This window comes from Rhincodon typus, chromosome 5 (genome assembly GCF_021869965.1).
Source record: "Rhincodon typus isolate 14 chromosome 5, sRhiTyp1.1, whole genome shotgun sequence".
NCBI classification, from domain to species: Eukaryota; Metazoa; Chordata; class Chondrichthyes; order Orectolobiformes; family Rhincodontidae; genus Rhincodon; species Rhincodon typus.
Window position 1 is genome coordinate 38,985,582 of NC_063336.1, and position 13,493 is coordinate 38,999,074.

At 41.0% G+C, this 13,493-nt stretch overlaps 1 protein-coding gene across 1 annotated transcript in view; it reads right to left on the bottom strand.

Annotated features, from left to right (window-relative positions):
* Positions 1 to 5,305: 5,305 nt before the first annotated feature.
* Positions 5,306 to 13,493, bottom strand: part of map3k5 (mitogen-activated protein kinase kinase kinase 5) — a 195,700-nt gene continuing 187,512 nt past the window's right edge. Inside the window, exons 27-28 of the mRNA XM_048596746.1 lie at positions 13,004 to 13,080; positions 5,306 to 6,321 (exon numbers count right to left, since the gene is read on the bottom strand). Of these exons, the coding sequence (XP_048452703.1) occupies positions 6,240 to 6,321; positions 13,004 to 13,080 (159 nt within the window). The 3' untranslated portion in view covers positions 5,306 to 6,239. The remainder of the gene's footprint in view (positions 6,322 to 13,003; positions 13,081 to 13,493) is intronic.

Below are 13,493 nucleotides of genomic sequence, written 5' to 3' on the forward strand. Positions count from 1 at the left end.
AGGTTGGTGGGGTGGTACGTGAGGACGAGGGGGATTCTTTTTTGGTTGTTATTGCGGGGACGGGGTGTGAGGGATGAGTTGCGGGAGACACGGTGGAGGGCGTTCTCGACCAATGAGGGGTCGAACAGTTCATCCACTTCACCAACACCTTCCACCCCAACCTTAAGTTCAGCTGGACCATCTCTAATACCTCTCTCTCCTTCCTGGACCTCTTTGTCTCCATCTCGGGCAACCACCTAGAAACCGATATCCATTTCAAGCCCACCGACTTCCACAGCTACCGAGAATACACCTCCTCCCACCCACCTTCCTGCAAAAATGCCATCCCCTATTCCCAATTCCTTCGCCTCCGCCGCATCTGCTCCCAGGATGAGGCATTCCACTCCTGTACATCTCAGATGTCCTCGTTTTTCAAGGACCGCAACTTTCCCCCACTCAGTGGTCGAGAACGCCCTCCACCGTGTCTCCCGCATTTCCCGCAACTCATCCCTCACACCCTGTCCCCGCAATAACAACGAAAAAAGAATCCCCCTCGTCCTCACGTACCACCCCACCAACCTCCGGATCCAACGCATCATCCTCTAACACTTCCGCCATCTGCAATCCGACCCCACCACCAAAGACATTTTTCCCTCCCCACCCTTATCTGCTTTCCGGAGGGACTACTCTCTCTGTGACTCCCTTGTCTGCTCCAAACTCCCCTCCAGCCCCACCACACCCAGCACTTTTCCCTGCAACCACAGGAAGTGCTACACCTGCCCCCACTCCTCCTCCCTCACCCCCATCCCAGGCCCCAAGAAGACTTTCCACATCAAGCAGATGTTCACCTGCACATCTGCTAATGTGGTATACTGCATCCGCTGTACCCGTTGTGGCCTCCTCTACATTGGGGAAACCAAGCGGAGGCTCGGGGACCGCTTTGCAGAACACCTGCGCTCGGTTCGCAATAAACAACTGCACCTCCCAGTCGCGAACCATTTCAACTCCCCCTCCCATTCCTCAGATGACATGTTCATCCTGGGCCTCCTGCAGTGCCACAACGATGCCACCCGAAGGTTGCAGGAACAGCAACTCATATTCCGCTTGGGAATCCTGCAGCCCAATGGTATCAATGTGGATTTCACAAGCTTCAAAATCTCCCCTCCCCTACCGCATCCCAAAACCAGCCCAGCTCATCCCCGCCTCCCTAACCTGTCCTTCCTCCCAACTATCCCCTCCTCCCACCTCAAGCCGCACACTCATCTCCTACCTACTAACCTCATCCCGCCCCCTTGACCTGTCCATCCTCCCTGGACTGACCTATCCCCTCCCTAACTCCTCACCTATACTCACCTTTACTGGCTCCATCCCCGCCTCTTTGACCTGTCTGTTTCCTCTCCACCTATCTTCTCCTCTATCCATCTTCTATCCGCCTCCCCCTCTCTCCTTATTTATTTCAGAACCCCCTTCCCCTCCCCCATTTCTGATGAAGGATCTAGGCACGAAACGTCAGCCTTTCTGCTCCTATGATGCTGCTTGGCCTGCTGTGTTCATCCAGCCCTGCACCTTGTTATCTCAGATTCTCCAGAATCTGCAGTTCCTACTATCTCTGAATACATACTTTGGTCTTTCTTCACAAAAGAAGACACAAATTAATACTAGAAATGTTGGAGAATGCAAGATTTAGTGAGAGGGAAGAATTGAGGGAAATCAATATTAGTAGAGAAATGGTGCTGGGAAAATTGATGGGCTTGAAGGTGGATAAATCCCCAGGGCCTGATCGACCATCCCAGGGTACTTAAGGAAGTGGCTGTAGAAATAGTGGATGCATTGGTGATCAACTTCCAGGATTCTACCGACTCTGGAACAGTCCCTGCAGATTGGAAGGTAGCTAACGTCACTCCAATATTTAAAAAGGGAAGTAGAGAGAAAACAGGGAATTACAGACCGGCAAGACCAACATCAGTAGTGGGGAAGATTCTCAAATTCATTGTCAAAGACTTTATAGCAGAGCATTTATAAAGCATTGGCAGGGTCAGATGGCGTCAGCATGGATATATGAAGGGGAAATCATGCTTGACAAATTTGTTGGAATTCTATCAAGATGTAACTAGTACAGTTGACAAGGGGGAAATCAGTCGATGTGGTATATTTGGACTTTCAGAAAGCATTTGTTGAAGTCCCACATCAGAGATTATTGTGCAAGATTAAAGTGCATGGGATTTGGGGAAGTGTATTGAGATGGATAGAAAACTGGTTGGCAGAGAGGAAACAAAGAGTAGGAATTAATGGGTCCTTTTCAAATTGGCAGGGTAACTAGTGGAGTGCCACAGGGATCAGTGCTGGGACCCCAGCTGTTCACAATATTAATGAGGGAACAAAATGTAACTCTCAAAGTTTGCAGATGATATCAAAGTTGGGTGGGAGGGTGAACTGTGATGAGGACTCAGAGATCCTTCAGGATGATCTGGACAGGTTGGATGAGTGGGCAAATCAATGGCAGATGCAGTATAATTTGGATAAATGTGGGGTTATTCACTTTGGAAGCAAAAACAAGGCAGCAGATTACTACCTGAATGGCTGTAAATTGGAGAGGGGAGTGTGCAGTGGGACCTGGGTGTGCTTGCGTGCCAGTTGTTGAAGGGAAGCAGGCAGGTGCAGCAGGCGGTAAAGAAAGCAAATGGTATGTTAGCCTTCATTGCGAGAGGTTGAGTACAGGAGCAGGGATTTGTTATTGCAGTTATAGACGACCTTGATGAGGTCACACTTAGAATATTGTGTGCAGTTTTGGTCTCTTTTCCTGAGGACAGATGCTCTTGCTCTCAAGGGAGTGGAGCGAAGGTTTGTCAGACTGATTCCAGGGACGGCGGAACTGACATATGAAGAGAGATTGACTAGGTTAGGATTGTTTTCGTTGGAGTTCAGATGAATAAGGGGGTCTCATAGGGACTTATAAAATTCTAACAGGACCAGACAGGGTAAATGCATGCTGGATGTTCCTTATGGTGGGTGTGTCCAGAAGTAGGGGTCACACTTTGAGGATTCGGGGTAGACCATTTAGGACGGAGATGAGGAGACATTTCTTCACCCAAAGAGTGGTGAACCTGTGGAATTCATTTTCACAGGAAGTAGTTGATGCCAAAACATTGAATGTAATCAAGAGGCAGTTAGATGTAAAATTGAGGATGAATGGGATCAAAGGTCATTGGGAGAAAGCAGGATTTGGCTATTGAGTTGGACGATCAGCCATGATTGTGATGAAGGGCTGAATGGCCTCCTCCTGCTCCTATCTTCTATGTTTCTATGTCTTTTCCCTAAGGTGCAGGAGTTCAAAACCAGGAGGCATATTTTTTAAGGTGAGAGGAGAAAGACTTAAAAAGGACAAGAGGGGCAACTTTTTTTACACAATGGTTAGTGTGTGGAATGAACAGCCAGAAGAAGTGGTGGACGCAGGTACAGTTACAACATTTAAAAGGCATTTGGATAAGTACATGAATAGGAAAAGTTTGGAAGGGAATGGGTCAAACACAGGTAGGTGGGACTAGTTCAGTTTGGGAATATGGTCGGCCTGGACTAGTTGGACCAAAGAGTCTGTTTCCATGCTGTATGACTCTTATGATTCTATAATGCAGCAACATATCAAATATCTTTTGGAAATCAAAGTACAATACATCCCTTTTATCCAAAATGCTTGTTACATCCTGAAGAAACTTCAAACATGATTTCCCTTTCAAACCACCATGTTGACTCTGCCTGATTGCATTATAATTTTCCAAGTGTTTTGCTATAACATTCTTACCAATAGATTCTAGCATTTTCCCGATTAGAGATGTTAGGTTAACTGCCCTGTAGATTCAGGTCAAACAAAAAAAAAAAAAAAAAAAAAAAAAAAAATCGAAGAAACCCTGTTCATCACCACCATATGCCATCTTTAACTGACAAAGCATTGCTTGACTACATTGAGTATGAGGTGCAGAGCTAAGGGCTTAGAATGTACGTTGTGGAGGATTCAGTGGGCACCATTAAGTATTTGTTTGGTCGTACCACCACCAATAGAACTTGCAATGTCCTATAGAAATAACTGCAAAGCTGGCCCTTGTAAGGTGCTGAAGAAAACAACTTGCAGACCTGGCCCTTACCAACTATTTGTTACAGACATATCAGGTCATAATATAATAAAATAAAGAATAAAACAAAGAATGTTGAATGCTGGAGACTGAAACAAACAAAAACAGAAATTCCTGGAGAAACTCGGCAGGTTTAGCAGCAAAAGTGAAAACAGTGTTAATGCTTCAAGTCCAGTGGCCCTTTTTCAGAACTCTCAATAGCATTGGGAAAAAGCATCCTTGAAGTCAACAACTGGAGACATTTCATTATATAGTGTTGATTCCATCATTTTGTTTCTGTTCATTCATGGGACATGGACATCACAGACAAAGACCAGCACTTAATGCCCATCTCCAGTTGTCCTTGAGAAGGCCGGCCTGCTGCATACCATGGCTTATCAATTTTGATACAACTGGCTGGCTTGGTAAGACATTTCAAGGTGCAATTAAGAGTCTAATGTGTTGTTGTGGATCTGTAGTGAGACACAGACCAGACCAGGTTAAGAAAAAGCAGGTTTCCTTCCTTAAAGTCATGAGTGAATCTGCAGTGTTTTAACAATCCAATAATGTCATGCTCACCATTAATGCTGATAATGAAAATAAATTGGGAATAGAAGTAAGTGAATTTACATGTTTCAACTGCCATGGCAGGGTTTGAACTCTCATTACCAGATTATCAGTCCATGCTTCTGGGCTACTAGTAAAGTAATATAACGGCTATGTTATTGCACCCACAAAATAACTCGTGAGACATACTTGAATAGGATAGCCTTCCACGCTATTATTGTGCAGTTAATTTTAGACAGCAAGAGAAAACTGTGTAATGTCATGGTCGGAGCCACGATGCTTTCATGGTGGAAGTCTATGTCAATATTAATCAATGAAATAAGTTAATTAGAAAACAGGAAAGAAAATACAAAAGTTTGATAGGAATAAAGAGGCCCTCACAATAATAAAAGTACAGTCCAGAGATAGTCCTACATAATTAATTTCTCATTGCAGATTCTACTATACACATTTATGAGGTTACCACGAAGATCCTGCCTTCTCAACCTCACCTGAGGCATGGTAACCCTCAGGTTAAACTCACCCCCAGTCATCTGTCTCAGGGACTGCTGTAATTTTCCCTTTATATGGAGTATAATGCAAGTCTAAATTCCTAAGAGAAGCAACATACAAGTTTCCTAAATAATTCACAACAAAAATAAATGCAACTGTTGTCAATTCATTGATTTATTTTTGGAAGTGGTTATCATATTTTTAGCTTTAGAACAAGCCTTTGGTGGCACAAAGTTCAGTAACAAATGTAAACTGTAGCACTAGGATTTAAAGCATATTACAACATCCATTACAATAGTAAACATGAATAACTGTAATTACACAATATAAAGCCATTTAACCCAGGTTACAAAACAGACAATTAGTTATAACATTCAAACATTTAATAAAATTACCATTACCAAATTTAGTCCTGTAAGCTAGATTGTTCAACCGCAGAAATGTATAAAGGCATCTTAAAATAACTGGTTACATTTCCAGATTTTGTAAAAAAAAAGTGTGCAGTTTCGTGCCACATACATTAACAGTGGTTCAATGAAATGTCATCCATACGAACACAAAAATGTCTAGTATAAAAAAGTACACAATTGGTCTGTGCCATTTATTAGTACAAGTCAAAATAGAAATCTAAATGTGACTGCTATAAAAGGGATAATTTTCCAATTGTGTACATTCAGCAGAGGCTACGTTTGCTAGAAGTATACATTAGAAGTTTGGGCATGCACTGCACTACATTTTCCCACTAGCTGGTAAATCATATACAGTGGACATCCAACCATCCAATATATGCTGTCGGTGTACAGGTGTCTCCATTGGAAATGGGAAATTGAAAAATTATCCCTCAAAACTAGAATTCAAGGCTTCATAATTCTCTTCCTTAAATATTGTTATTTTACATAAAAACAGTTTGCAAAATTGCACAGTTGTGGACCAAACTATTCACAGCACATACACACTTCATCAACATTTCAGGTACACAGTACTTGTTGCAGCACACTTCTAACAATCTAAATGTTTTACACTGTCTAATTTGTTTCAATTTAAAGTGCTGTTATCTCATTGAGAGATGTTGCTATGTGCCCCAATACAAGTTCCTTAGGTATGATCTAATGGGGAAGGAAATTCTCTTTTTCTGTTCTCCACAATTGCTTTCCATAATTTGCAAAGCATTCCACCCCTGGGGAAGAAGTAAAGACACAGATCAATCAGAAAATTGCCATCCAAAACATGCAAAACATGTCTGTTGTTGAAAAATAACGAAGGATGACAAAGAAGTAACTAAATTTTATTATTTCATCTTCAGATTTTCCTTTTTGAAAGTCACAGTGCTGACAAGCATTTCTTAATATTGCAACCCAACTGCTTTTCTATACTTAATAATTCAGAATTCTAAAAACGTTGCTAAATGTAATCTACAGAACTTTATTGATAGGATTTTCCAATCATTATACGACTGTAATTGCTATGAATCAATCAAGCTTAGATGACCACAAGTACAATGACAAAAATTAAGTGAGAAACTGCTGGAAGAAATAGAACAGTGTTGGGACACATACGAGTGGAATCATGCAAAGAACAGCCCCATTGAGGAGGACTGAAAATAATGAAATGGACTGTAGATCAACGGTGGCTTAGTAAGAAAGGCTGGACTGAGATGAGAACTTTCTTCACTCAGTGGCTGGTGAATCTGTAGAATCTTTTACCATTGAAGCCTGTTGAGGTAAAGTCACTGACTATATATTGAAGAGAGAAATAGATTTCCAGAGGCTAAAAACTGGAAGAATAAAAGAAGCAGTGCACTGCTGAAACAGAGAACAACCATAGAATTTCAAGGTGCAAAGGGAATTAAGGGTTCTAATGCACGAGTTACAAACATTTAGTATGCAGGTACAACATTTAATCAAGAGGGCTCATGGGATGCTATATTTTACTCTGAGGGGACTTTGAATGTAAAAGTATGCATGTTATACTTCAGTTTTACAGGGAATTGGGGAGACCACATCTTGAATACAGTGTGCAGTTGGGTCTCCTTATTTAAGGATGTAATTGTGTTGGAGGCAGTCCAGAGGAGATTTCACAGTATCACAAAAGTGTTACAGCACAGGAGGAGGCCATTTGGCCCACTGTGTCTGCACCAGTTCAAATGAGCACTGTTACCTAGTGTTAGGGCTGCCCATGTCTGAGCAGCACAAAATGGCCAACAGCTGCCCACGGCTAATCTAGCAGAACATGGTTGACACTAGTCAGAGACCTTGGGAAAATATTTGCTTAATGTAGTCTTCACAGTAGAACAATAGTAGCTCTGTAGACTCAAGGTTACTAGACTGAGATAGAATGCGCAGCTGTAGTTGTTGGTGCATAAGACATAGCTAAGACATTTAATTAGTGAATCTCTCTTGAATTATTTAATCAATCTGTTATAATACTAATAGTAGGTTTTAGTTAAGATTTTTCAGATAATCACAGATATAGATTTCGAAGTAGTTATAGATCCACCTGTATACAAAAAAAATCACTAAAAGCATTAAAGGAAAAGATTCAAAACAGTCTCAGACAGTAAAAGCAGCCCCATATCATTGCAGGGAGATGAGAGAGTCTGGTAACATTGTGAAACCATGTAGGACTTGGGGTGGACCACAAGCCTGTCCATCTCTTTGTCATTCAATGATATGAATGGATTAATTGGAAATATATCAGAACTGGTGAGTGCAGCAGTACTTCCTTTAGGTTAAGAACTATCAACAGTTAAACTGTGTCAAGTAAATTGCTGAAGGAGGCTTGAACTGTATAAGATCCTGTACCAGAGATCCAATTATGGAGGGATAACTCAATGCGGGAGGAATAGGAATGGAGAAATGAAGCTGTATTGAAAATGAAGCTGCAATACAGGTTACCTGACACCACCCTGCAACTTGGACTGTCGTTGGAAAATATGAGATCTAACACTTAGTGCCAAACTCCTGTTTCTTCCCACACCCTTGCATATTATTTTTATCCAAATAATTATTCACTTCCGTCTTGAATGCCTCCTTTGAACCTACCTCCATCACACATCCAGCGAGAACATTCAACACCCTAACTACTCAGTGAAAACTTTTTTCATTGCTTAACACTTGCTTCTTTTGCAGATCACTTTAAATTTATGCCCTCCGTTCCAGTTTGTAAAAGGAACGAGTTTCAAGATTCTCCCTATCTACTCCAGCTCACTTATGATTATGAAAACATCCAGCAGACCTCCTATTAGCCCTTTTCTGACGAAGGAGAACAATCCCAACTTCTTTAATCTATTCTCATAATTGAAGTTAGTCATCCCTGGGACCATTCTTGTAAATCAATTCTGCACTCTCTCCAATGCGTTCATATCCATCCCATAATGTGGTGCCCAGAAATGAATGCAATACCCCACCTGCAGTCTAACAAGTGTCCTGCACAAATTCAACATCATCTCCTTGTTCTTGTACTATAGGCTTAATAATAAAGCCAAAACTACTGTTACTTTAGACACTGCCACTTTCAATGATTTGTGCTCAGATACAAACAGGTTCCTCTGCTCCTCTATCACCCCACCATTAGAAATGTATGCACTATTTTGTATTGCTTTTCAATGTTATTCTTACCAAAATGTGTCACCTCACACTTTTCTGCATTGAAATTTGTCGGTCATCTATCTGCCACTGTACCAACTTATTTATGTCTTTTTAAGAGTTCTACGCTGTTCTCTTCACAGTTTACAATTTTTCTAAGTTTTGTGCCACCTGTAAACTTTGAAATTGACCCCTACACACTAAGATCTAGATCATTAATATACAACAGGAAAAGCAAGATTCCCAATATCGATTTCTGGCCAACAACATTCAAACCCTCCTCTGGCCTGAAAAATATCTATTGACCGTTACTCTCAGCTTCCTATTGCTCAGCCAATTTTGCATCCACTCTGCTACTGTCCCTATTATTCGATGATCTATTACTTTCCTCAAGTCTGTGGTGCTGCACTTCTGAAAGTCTAGCTATACCACATCTGAAGTGTTTCCTTCATTGAGCCTCTTACCTTTTTAAAAACCTCCAGCCAATTAGTTAAACATAATTTCCCCTTCAGAAATCCTTGATGACTCTCTCCAATCAACCCACTGTTTTCGATGCAATTACTATATCTATACTGAATAATTATCTCTGGAAGCTTTCCCATCACTAAAGTTAAATAAAGTGCTCTGTAGCTGCTGGGCTAACCCTTCTTGCCTTTCTTTAACAAGGCTGTAATTTTACAATTTTCTAGTCTTCTAGCACCTTGCCCAAATCTAGGGAAGACTGAAAGATTGTGGCCAGTGCCCTTGCAATTTTCACTCTCACTGCATGGTCTCATTTTCACACAGAGGATACCCTCGTATGTTGTGTGGCACTATCGCTATGCCAAATAGGATAGATGTCAAACAGATCGAGCAACTCTGGATTAGGCAAACATAAGGTGCTGCGAACCATCAACAACAGCAGTACTGTATTCAACCAAAATCTTGTAAACTCATGGTCTAGCATATCCCACACTATTATTACTTTCAAGCCAAGAGTCCGTTGCTGGGTCACTAAAAAGTGCAGGAGGACATACCAGGAGTATTATCAGGCATGCTTTAAAAATGAAGAGTTAACCTGGTGAAACTAAAACATGTGACTTCTTGTGTGCCAAACACTGGAGCAGCACATAATAGATAGGGCTGAGTGATCCCACAGCTAGTAGATCAGATGTAAGCTTTGCAATCCTGTCACATCCAGTTGTGATTGGTGGTAGACAATTAAACAACTCACTGGAGAAGGAGGCTCCGTAAGTATACCAATCCTCAATGACAGGAGAGCCCAGCACATCAGTACAAAAGAAAAGGCTGAGATTTTTGCTGCCAGCTTCACCAGAAGTCCTAAGTGGGTAATTCATCTCAGCCTCCTGCTGAGGTTCGCAGAATCACAGATGCCATGCTTTGTCCAATTCCATTCACTCCACACAATATGAAAAAATGGCCAAAGGCACTGGATACTGCAAAGGCCACAGTCCCCACGATATTTTGGCAATAGTACTAAAGACTGTGGTACTATCCAAACTGTTCCAGTATGGTTAAAACACCGGCACCTGCCTGGCAATGTGGAAGGTTGCCTAGGTATAGACAAACCAACCCAGATAATTACTATTAGTCACTCTCCATCATTACAAAGTATTGGAAGAGGTTATTGCCAATGCCATCAAGCAGCACTTAGTTAGCAATTTCCTGCAATTTGGGGTCTGCTAGGGTTATGCAACTCTTCACCTTATTCCAACCTTGGTCCAAACATGGACAAAGGATCTGAATTTCAGAGAGGAAGTGAGAGTGACTGCCCCTGACACCCAGCCTGCATTTGACAACGTGTATCAACAAGGAGCCCTAACACAAATGGAGTCAACTGGAAATTGCTGGAAAATCTCAGAAGCATCTGTGCAGAAAAACCAGAGTTAACGTTTCAGGTCCAATGACCCTTCTTCAGAACTGATGGTAGCTACGAAAAGGATGGTTTTTATATAGAAGATGAGGTGGGGGAAGGGGGCGAGAGTAAACGATAGGGGAGATTGAGCCCAAAGAGAGAGAAAAACAGTTGGACAGACAAAAGAAATAGCTAAAGGTCAGTCTGTAGGAATGAATAGCTGGTAATGGGGACAATTAGTGGCTGACAATGGTAGTGTGTGGTAGCAGTCCATATAATGACAAGGCCTGGTGTGTGGAGGTGGGGGATAGCAGGGGTAAGGTGCGCAAGGCCTAAAATTGTTGAACTCGATATTAAGTACAGAAGCCTTCTGGATTCCCAAACAGAAAATAAAGTGCTGTCCTTCTAGCTTGCGCTGAGCCTTGCTGGAGCACTGTAGCAAGTCTGAGACAAAGATGCTGTCCATAAACAGAGTGGTGTGTTGAAGAGGCGAGCAATGAGAAGCTCAGGGTCTTTTCTGTGGATAGAATATAGGTGTTCTGTGAAGCGGTCACCCAGTCTGTGCTTTGTTTCCCCAATGTAGAGGGCATCTCCACCTTAATGAATTCTGGACATGACATGCTGTTGGATTCTTCTTCCATTGCCTTCACCTCTGTGTCCATTTCTTTGGACTCCGCACCCCCCCTCCCATAAGTTTCCCTCCAAGCCACACACCATCCTCACTTGGAACTATATCACCATTCCTTCACATGACTTGATCAAAATCCTAGAGCTCCCTCCTTAAAAACACTGTGGGTGTACCAACACTAGTTTGACTGCAATGGTCCAAGGTGGCAGCTCACCACCACCTTCACAAATGAAAGGCAATTAGGAATGTTCAGTAAAGCTGACCTAATCATCAATGCCCACATTCTATGAATGAATTTAAAAAAAAACTTTGATTCACCAACAACTGGAGTGTTGTGTCCAATTCTGGGCAACACACTTTAGAAGTAATGTGAAGATTTTAGAGAGGGTATGAAAAAGATTTACAAAAATGAAATCCTCATCACTGAAACCAGTTACATGGATAGAATGGAAAAGTTAGCTTTTTCTCATTCAGAAAAAAAGCGTTGAAAGTAGATTTGAAAGGAGTGTTCAAAACCATGAGGGTCTAGACAAGATAGACAAACAGACAAGTGTTGCCAATGATGGAAATATCAAGTATCAGAGAATGTCTATTTAAGGTGATTTACAAATGAGCCAATGGTAACGTGAGGAAAATCTTTTTACACAGCAAGTAGTTAGGATCTGGAATGCACTGCCCTGAAGGAGTGGTGGGGACAAATACAATCAAGGATTTCAAAAGAGAAATAAGTTTGAGCACTTGAAGAGAAGAAATCTGCAGGGCTACAGAGAAAGAAGGGGGAAATGCAGTTAGCTAACATACATACAAGAAGCAGCAGGACTAGATCCTTCTGCCCCTCATACCTGGTCAGCCATTCAGTAATAAAATGGTTGATCTGATTACTCCACATTCTCATCAATGTTGATGAAGAGAGTTACAATGGCTGGCAATCCTCAAAAAAAAATTCTCAGCATTATCTTAAATAGGCCTCTCCTTAATTAGAGGTCACTTTTTAAAAATAAGGGGCCACCCATTTATAATAGTTGATGAGGAGGAATTCCTTTTCTCAGTGGGTAGGGAATTATTTTCAGCTTTCAAGGCTGGGTCAATAAGTGTATTCAAGGTTGAGACAGATTTTTAATCAGTGCAGGAATCAAGGGTTGTGGGGAAAAAGGCAGCAAAATGGAGTTGTGGATTATTAGATCAGATCATTTAAAGGCAGAGCAGACGCAATGGGCTAGATGGCCTACTTCTACTCCTACACCTTATGGTCTTATAGTTCTATAGTCTCCAACTAGACAAAACATCCTAAATTGCTCCTGCACAACAACAGCTTGAATAGTTGCCATTTGTTCTACAGCTATTCCACGATTCTGTAGAATTGTAGTTGTTTTTGAAATTGACCAAATCATAAATGAGTAACTGCAAGAAAATTAGAATGGAGTTCCTTTTTTCTTGAAAAGGGGAATCAAAATAAGTCACATTAAACAAAAATTACAGAGTGCAGGATGAAGCTACATTTATGTGAATGCAATAGCAAAGTACTGTGGATGCTGAAAATCTGAAATAAAAATAAAAAATATTGTAAGTACTCAGCAGGTCAGGCAGCATTTTTGAGAATGTGTACAGAGTTAACATGTCAGATTGGGAAATGTAATCTTTATTTTTCTCTCTTTTATAAAATGTTCCCTGACCCAAATACTTCCAAAAATTTGAACACTTCTCCCTTAGCTCCCCAACTCCTCCTTTTCCCAGTGCGTTTCAGACTTTCTATAAATAGCATTAAAGTAGCACAGCCAAATAAATACATTACCTCAATCTCAAACACTTCAAATCATCTCTTGTCATGTAGTGGAGAACATCAATCAGATTATAGTCATCTGCCACAAACTGAATGATGAGATAAGGAAAAAAAACCCTTTACGGTCACAATAACTTGTCATACATCGAATTGCTGAATTACAGAAATTATGCATTTTAGATATGGTTATTATAGCCTATACTAAAAATAATAGATTTGTTATGTATGTACTAGAATTGAGCCAATAATTATTTTATCTTGCAATAAAATAATGATTATAAACATGTCACACAAACTTAGTTTAACATAGAAGAATCATATTTGAGAGATGAACCAGCAGCATGAAAATATTAAAGCACAGTATCCACATCCATCGATCATATGTTTTATAATATGTGCACTATTATCTTAATGTTCACTTAAAGCTGTTGGTGATATTTCGATGAAAAGCAACAAATGTTGCTCAAGATTAATAATTTATACTCAGCACATTGCTTTTACC